The following is an 8,105-nucleotide window of genomic DNA, read 5'->3' as shown; positions in this document are numbered from 1 at the left end:
GTTAAAGGTTCAAATGACCTATGGATCCAAAGCTTTTAAAGAGAATAACATTAAATTCTCAAGTGAACGTGCAGTGGGATATTTACCCGAGTCAAATAAGCAATTACTTTGCCCATTCTCAAAAACCTGACCTAACGATCATAGATGATTGTAAAGTGATTTCTCATGATTTACGGGCTATATTTTTTTAAGGAATGACTTATGGATTGGGAGTCAACACTCAGTTAAAAATCCCCCGCCTCCCCCTTTTCCCGACGATTGCAGAACTTGATATATAAAAACTAAAAAGAGTTTACAATCCATAAAAATTACAAACACTCTTTTGGAATTATCCATCTCTACATTTATGCAATGTGCATTTTCATTTTAGATATATAATATTTTCTTAAATAAAAACATGAGTTTTCACTTTTCCCTCATCTCGTAAACTAAAAAAGAGATTAAAGGCAAATAGATCACAAAAAAATTAAAATTTTAGATTTTATGTATGGAAGTAATTTAAATAAATAAACAAAAGTAAAGAAAATTTATTCACTCACCACAAATGAACACAAAATATTTGTTATCCAAGTTTGGGAAATTCCACTTGTTCATCCCCAACAACTCGAAATTTTATAAGAAAGAGATTTTTTTACACATGTTTTAAAAAAGAATTTGCATGCTTGAAACAAGTTAAAGATGCAAATGACCTATGGATCCAATCCTTTTAAAGAGAATAACATTAAATTCTCAAGTGAACGTGCGGTGGGATATTTACCCGAGTCAAACAAGCCTTTATTTTGCCCACTTAAGAAAAGCTGACCTAACGATCATAGATGATATTAAAGTGATTTATCATGCATAATGGGCTATATTTTTGTAAGGAATGACTTATGGATTGGGAGTCAACAGTCAGTTAAAAATCCCCGACTCCTCCTTTTCCCGACGATTGCAGAACTTGATATATAAAAACTAAAAGGAGTTTACAATCCTTAAAAATTACAGACACTTTTTGGAATTATCTATCTCTACATTTGTGCATTGTTCATTTCTATTTTAGTTGTATACTTTTTCCTTAAATCATAGCTTGAGTTTTCACTTTCCCTTTATCTCGTACACAAAAAGAGTGATAAAAGGCAAATAGATCACAACTAAATAAAAAATTTAGATTTATGTATGGAAAGAATTTAAAGCAATAAAAAAAGTAAGTAAAAAAATTTTATTCACACACCACAAATGAACTCAAAAGTATTGTTATCCAAATTTTGGAAATTCCCCTAGTTCAACCCTAATAGCTCAAAATTTTATATGAAAGAGATTTTTCTGCACATGTTTCAAAAAATGGATATGCATGCTTGAAACATGGTAAAGATGCAAATGACCTATGGATCCAAACCTTTTAAAGAGAATAACATTAACTTCTCAAGTGAACGTGCAGTGGGATATTTACCCGAGTCAAACAAGCCATTATTTTTCCATTTCCAAAAAGTTGACCTTACGATCCTAGATGATTGTAAAGTGATTTATCATGTGTAACATGCTATATTTTTTTAAGGAATGACTTATGGATTAGGAGTGAACACTCAGTTAAAAATCCCCCGCCTCCCCCTTTTCCCAACAATTGCAAAACCTGATATATAAAAACTAAGAAGAGTTTACAATCCCTAAAAATTAGAGACACTTTTTGGAATTATCTCTCTCTACTTTTTTTCATTTTGCATTTCCATTTTATATATATACTTTTTTCTTAAATCAAAGATCGATTTTTCACTTTCCCTTCATCTCGTAAAAAAAAAAAAAAAAAGATAAAAGCCAAACAGTTCAACACAAAAATAAAATTTTAGATTTTATGTAAGGAAATAATTTAAAGCAAAAAAAAATTTAAGAAAATAAAATTTATTCACACACCACAAATGAATAAAAAAATTTTGTTATCCAAGTTTGGGAAATTCCACTAGTTCAACCCTAATAGCTCAGAATTTTATCAGAAAGAGATTTTGCTACACATGTTTTAAAAAATGGATATGCATGCTTGAAACATGTTAAATATGCAAATGACCTATGAATCCAAAAATTTTAAAGAGAATAACATTAAATTTTCAAGTGAACGTGAGGTGGGATATTTACCCGTGTCAATCAAGCCATTATTTTGCCCATTTAAAAAAAATAGACCTAATGATCATAGATGATTGTAAATTGATTTATCATGCGTAATGGGCTTTATTTTTGTCATGAATGACTTATGGATTGGGGGTCAACACTCTGTTAAAAATCCCCCGCCTCCCCCTTTTTTTGACGATTGAAGAACTTGATATAAAAAACTAAAAAGTGTTTACAATCCATAAAAATTATAGAAATTTTTTAGGATTATCTCTCTCTAAATTTGTGCATTGTGCGTTTCTATTTTAGATGTATACTTTTTTCTTAAATCAAAAGTTGAATTTTGTTTTTCCCTTCATCTTGTAAGCAAAAAAAAGAGATAAAAGGCAAATAGATCACAACAAAATGAAAATTTTAGAGTTGATGTATGGAAATAATTTAAAGCAATAAACAAATGTAAGTAAAGAAAATTTATTCACTCACCACAAATGAACTCATAAGTTTTGTTTTCCATGTTTGGAAAATTCCACTAGTTCAACCCTAATAGCTCAGAATTTTATAAGAAAGAGATTTTTTTACACATGTTTTAAAAAATGGATATGAGTGCTTCAGACATGTTAAAGATGCAAAAGACCTATGGATCCAAACATTTTAAAGAGAATAACATTAAATTCTCAAGTGAACGTGCGGTGGGATATTTACCCGAGTGAAACAAGCCATTATTTTACCTATTTAGCAAAAGCTGAACTAAAGATCATAGATGATTGTAACGTGATTTAACATGCAAAACGGGCTATATTTTTGTAAGGAATGACTTATGGATTGGGATTCAACACTCAGTTAAATATTCCCACGCACCCTTTTCTTGACGATTGTTGAACCTGATATATAAAAACTAAAAAGAGTTTACAATCCCAAAAAATTACCGACACTTTTGGAATTATCTCTCTCTACATTTGTGCATTGTGCATTTCCATTTGAGATATATACTCTTTTCTTAAATCAAAACCTGATTTTTCACTTTCTCTTCATCTCGTAAACAAAAAAAAAAAAGAGATAAAAGGCAATTAGATCACAACAAAATGAAAATTTTAGAATTTATTTATGGGAAGAATTTAAAGAAATAAACAAATGTAAGTAAAGAAATTTTAATCACACACCACAAATTGTCACAAAAGTTTTGTTATCCAAGTTTGGGAAATTCCACTAGCTCAACCCTATTTGCTCGGAAGTTTATAAGAATGAGATTTTTCTACACATATTTTAAAAAATGGATATGCATGCTTGAAACATGTTAAAGATGCAAATAACATATGGATCCAGGCCTTTTAACGAGAACAACATTAAATTCTCAAGTGAACGTGTGGTGGGATATTTACCCGAGTCAAACAAGCCATTATTTTGCCCATTTACAAAAAGTTGACCTAACGTTCATAGATGATTGTAAATTGATTTATCTGTTATGGTCCTTAGCCATGGATCTAGTAACTCGGCGAGTAAAATAAGGATCCAGCACTGTTAGAGGGTTTCTTAACACATTTTTGTGAAAAGAAACTATCTTTTACTTCTCTCACACGTTATAATTGAAAAGGAGTTTCCTTTTCTCAATTATAGATGCACCCATTCAATCAAGAGACTGTTTAAGGATCCAATTATAAACCCTACTTTATACCTCACGTCAATGAGTAGGGTTTCTGAATTCATGGAACTACCAATGATGTATGTAAAGAAGGCAATCTATAGCTCTTCTAAACTCGGAAAAGATAGATAAAAATATCTCTTAAAGACCTCCTTCAATCAGCAACTCGAAAACCCCTTTCTTGATGCTAAGGCTCGCGCAAAACTTCCTTCCCTCAATGCTGGTTCGTGGAAGAGATGGATAACTATTGAAGCTTGGAAGAGAAGGCTGATTCCTCTTCTTTTTCCTTCCAACATCTCCTCAAAGACTCCCCAATTGATGCAGCAAACCACCAAGGATAGTTCACGCCAAGAACCCTAGGATAGGGAACCTAGCAAGAACCTAATTACTCTATTTTACTCTAAATCCGAACTTACCTTATTTCTCATTCCCTACCCTTTAAATAGGGTCATTCACGCCAAGATAGGTTAGGGTTAGGTTTATAAATCCCAACTATAGCCCTACCTTCAAGTCTAATTACATAATCAATCAAATTCGAAATTAAAAGCAACATAAGTAATAAAATTAAAATTAGGTGACTTGGCGAGTCATTGTCTTCTCCTCAGAGTGACTCGATGTGCTATTGAGTCTATAACATCTGCCTCCCCTTGGAGAAAGAGCTTGTCCTCAAGCTTGTAAGCTGGATAGACCTGTTTGAAGGTCTCTAACAGCTCCCATGTCGCTGCCTCGGGGTCTGTAGCAGTCCACTGCATGAGGATGTCCCACTGGTCATTTGTCACATGCTCCCGTAACACCGCGTAGGGTGTCAGAATGACGTGGCCATTGTCCACTGGAGGAAGGAACGGTGGAGAAGAAGGGGCTGGCCCCTTGTGAGGTTTCAATAGTGAGACATGAAACACATCATGCAGTTTCATTGTGTCTGACAATTTTAATTGATAAGCCACCTGCCCGACGCGTCGAATAATGGCAAAGGGCCCAAAGTACTTGGGGGATAGCTTATGGCGCGCTGGCCCGACGAGAGAGTGCTATCAGTACTGCTAGAGACATAGCCACACATAGTCCCGAAACACATATGAGACATCCCGGTGGCCCTTGTTGTAAGTCGTAGTCATCCGGTCTTGAGCCTTTTGTAGCCGGTCTGTAAACGTCTTCAACACCTGATCTCGATCTATGAGTGCCTCATCAATGGCATCCACACGGGTGGTGCCTCTGGTATAAGAGAGAAGCCTCGGGGGGTCCCTCCCATAAAGAACCCGGAAAGGAAAGGACTGCAAGGCCAAGTGGAATGAAGTGTTATAACAGTATTCTGCCCAGGGTAGCCATTGAACCCACTATTTCGGTTGATCTCCCACTAAATACCGGAGATACATCTCGATGGTCTGATTAACCACCACGGTTTGGCCACAATTGCGGAATTCACACCTTGCAAACTTTGAGCCGTTCTAGTATGTAAATAAATTGCGAATATGGTCCAAGTAATAAATGCCCAAGTTTCCTTAGGGTCCCAATTCCAATAAGATCCCCATGCCTCATTAGCCTATACTACTCCGGAAAGAATACCTATGGTTAAAAAAGTAAATCCTAGACTAATAACACGATAACTCCAATGATCCAACCGTCGAGTAAATTAATACTTGTGATAGTTTCTAAATAAAAGAAAGTAGGTGCTTTGTAAAACACTTCCTTTTTCATTTAAGTATTGTATCCCATCAAAATAAAATTATCCAATTAGTAAATTTTTACTTTTATCAAGAATATCTATGTTTTTATCTAAGTGTAATGACTAAAAGAGCTACTAATAATAACGATTCGCATAAAAGAGTTGTCTGAGGGTGATATGCGGAGGAAAATTTCAGTTGCGTTCCACTCAGTCGAAACAGTTCCCTCCAGAAAGTACTCGTGAAAACCGCTTCCCAGTCACTCACAATAGATTCAGGAAGCCGTGTAAGCGTACAATATGCTCCAAGAAGGTGTGAGCCATGTGAGCTGCCATGTAGGGGTGAGCCATCGGGATAAAATGACCATACCTGGAGAAGCGATCAACCACCACAAACATAACAGACTTCCCGGCTGAGAGGGGCAGACCCTCCACGAAGTCCATTGAAATATCTGCCCATACCTGAGTAGGGAGAGCGAGAGGCTGGAGAAGACCTATAGGACTCAAATGATCTGATTTGTTCCCTTGACATACCTGACAATCGGAGACATATGTAGTAATGGAAGACTTCATAGCTGGCCAATAGAAATCCGCCCGAATACGCCACAACGTCTTCTGTAACCCCTCATGGGTAGAATCATGATAAGCTGAGAGAATGGCTGGAATCAACTTGGACGTGGTTAGAAGGTAAATCTGTTGCATATAGCAAATTAGTGAATCCTAAATGGACCACTTAGAATCCATCTCCCCATTGGAAATTTTGTGGCGCAGCTCTTGTAGTGCTGGAAGTGTGGCATGCGCATCACAGACCATGTCTAGAATGAGAAAACGCGGCTAGCTGATGGCATAGACGAGCTGCTGATGTTTAAAACATCTAGACAAGGCATCCACCGCCTTGTTTAATCGTCCGCATGATACTCCACTAAGAAATCAAAGCCCATCAACTTACTAATCCAATGCTGCTGTGGTGATGTTGTGAGACACTGCTCAAGTAAGAACTTGAGACTATAATGATCTGCGGATGAGAAAAGTACGTCCCCATAAATACGGCCACTAGTGTTGGACCTCCTTGGCCAACCCGATCAGCTCGCGTTTATATGCAGCCAATTTCTGATAACGAGAGGCCAACTATCGACTGAAATAAGCAGTGGGGTAGGAGTTTTGATGCAACATGGCCCCAGTGCCCCCACCAGAAGCATCACATTCTATCACAAACAAGTCATCAAATTTTGGAAGTTGTAGCACCGGTGTAGATGCAAGAGCATTCTTGAGTGCGTCAAATGCCATGGAAGCCTCCTCGTTCCACTGAAAGGAATTATTTTTAAGAAGGTTAGTCAAAGGTGCTGCCAACGGACCAAAACTCCAAATAAATTTCCAGTAATAGCCTGCCAGACCAAAGAATTCGCGTACTGTTGAGCAAGACTTAGGTTGTGGCTACTCACTAATGGCTTGAATCTTCTTGGGATCAACAGTGACCCCCTCATGGGAAATAATGTGGCCCAGGCATGAGATGCCCCAAAGGAGCATTTGGACTTCTTCAAATATAATTAGTGTGCTTGCAATAAATCAAATACAATTCTCAAATGTGCTAAGTGGTCATCTCAAGATTTTCTATATATGAGTATATCATAAAAAAACAAGTATGAATTTCTGAAGGTAAGAGCTAAATACCTCATTCATCAGCGCCTGGAAAGTAGAAGGAGAATTTGATAGCCCAAAAGGCATGACCACAAATTCAAAGTGGTCGTGATGTGTTCGGAATGTCGTCTTTTCAATATCTGCTGGATGCATGCGAATCTAATGATACCCAGACAGTAAGTCTAATTTTGTGAAGACCCATGATCCATGTAGCTCATCGAGGAGCTCCTCCACCACTAGAATGGGAAAATTGTCTTTCACTGTCAGCGAGTTCAACTCACGATAAACAACACAAAAGCGCCAAGTCCCATCAAGTTTCTTCACGAGCAGAACTGGTGAAGAGAAAGGGGACCTACTGCTGTGAATAAGGCCCTGTTGTAGCATCGCCTGAGGCTATCTTTCAATCTCATCTTTCTGGAGGTGAGGGTACAGATATGGATGAACAACTACCATATCTGACCCTGGTTTCAAACATATACGGTGATCACACTGTCTGAGCAGGGGGACCCCTGTAGGCTCACAGAAAAGGTCGGAGAACTCATCAATAAGACCATCAATCCTGCCTATTGAATTATCTGGGGCAGTCAGAGAATGAATGTGTTGTTGTGTTTCTGTTTGACTTCCTTGTAGGAGCAATTGGCTACCACGTAGGACAAAACTCATTGTCAATGCAGAAAAGTCCCACAAAATGGGTCCCAATATTTGTAACCATTTGATTCCCAACACCATTTGAAAACCAGCCAGAGGAATAACAAAAAACTCAGCATGAAACAAAGTAGTGCCAATAGTAAAATTTACCGCCTTGCTGATTCTGTAGCTAGGAACCTTCTCCCCATTGGCCACTGAGATTGTGGCTGTTGGATGGGGAAGAATCTGTAACTGCAGGTGTTGGACCACAGTCAAACTAAGAAAATTTTGGGTACTCCCCGAGTTCTCTAGGCCCATTAGATCCCAATTGAAGATCTGAGCTCTGACTTGCATGGTTTTGGGCGACTTTTGCCTAATAATTGCATGCAAGGAAATTTTCGGTGGTGCTTCCTCTATCATATCCTCTGTCACCTCGATATCATCATCTTCAACCATATCAATTAA

The 8,105-nt window shown here is 37.4% G+C and overlaps 1 protein-coding gene across 1 annotated transcript; it reads right to left on the bottom strand.

Annotated features, from left to right (window-relative positions):
* Nucleotides 1-4,305: 4,305 nt before the first annotated feature.
* On the bottom strand, nucleotides 4,306-7,397 carry LOC137938341 (uncharacterized). The gene is made up of 6 exons (XM_068783318.1): nucleotides 7,275-7,397; nucleotides 7,047-7,172; nucleotides 6,621-6,680; nucleotides 5,673-6,068; nucleotides 4,774-4,986; nucleotides 4,306-4,584 (listed from the first exon to the last, which is right to left on the bottom strand). The coding sequence occupies exons 1-6, from the start codon at nucleotides 7,395-7,397 to the stop codon at nucleotides 4,306-4,308; spliced, it is 1,197 nt and encodes a 398-aa protein (XP_068639419.1).
* Between the last annotated feature and the right edge of the window lie 708 nt (nucleotides 7,398-8,105).

The sequence above is a fragment of the Aristolochia californica genome, unplaced genomic scaffold (assembly GCF_029961685.1).
Source record: "Aristolochia californica isolate CCGP_79_NKW_82.1479 unplaced genomic scaffold, dmAriCali1.0.hap1 SCAF_8, whole genome shotgun sequence".
Classification (NCBI taxonomy): domain Eukaryota; kingdom Viridiplantae; phylum Streptophyta; class Magnoliopsida; order Piperales; family Aristolochiaceae; genus Aristolochia; species Aristolochia californica.
Note: the sequence above shows the minus strand (reverse complement) of the source record. Positions and strands in the feature narration are given on the sequence as shown.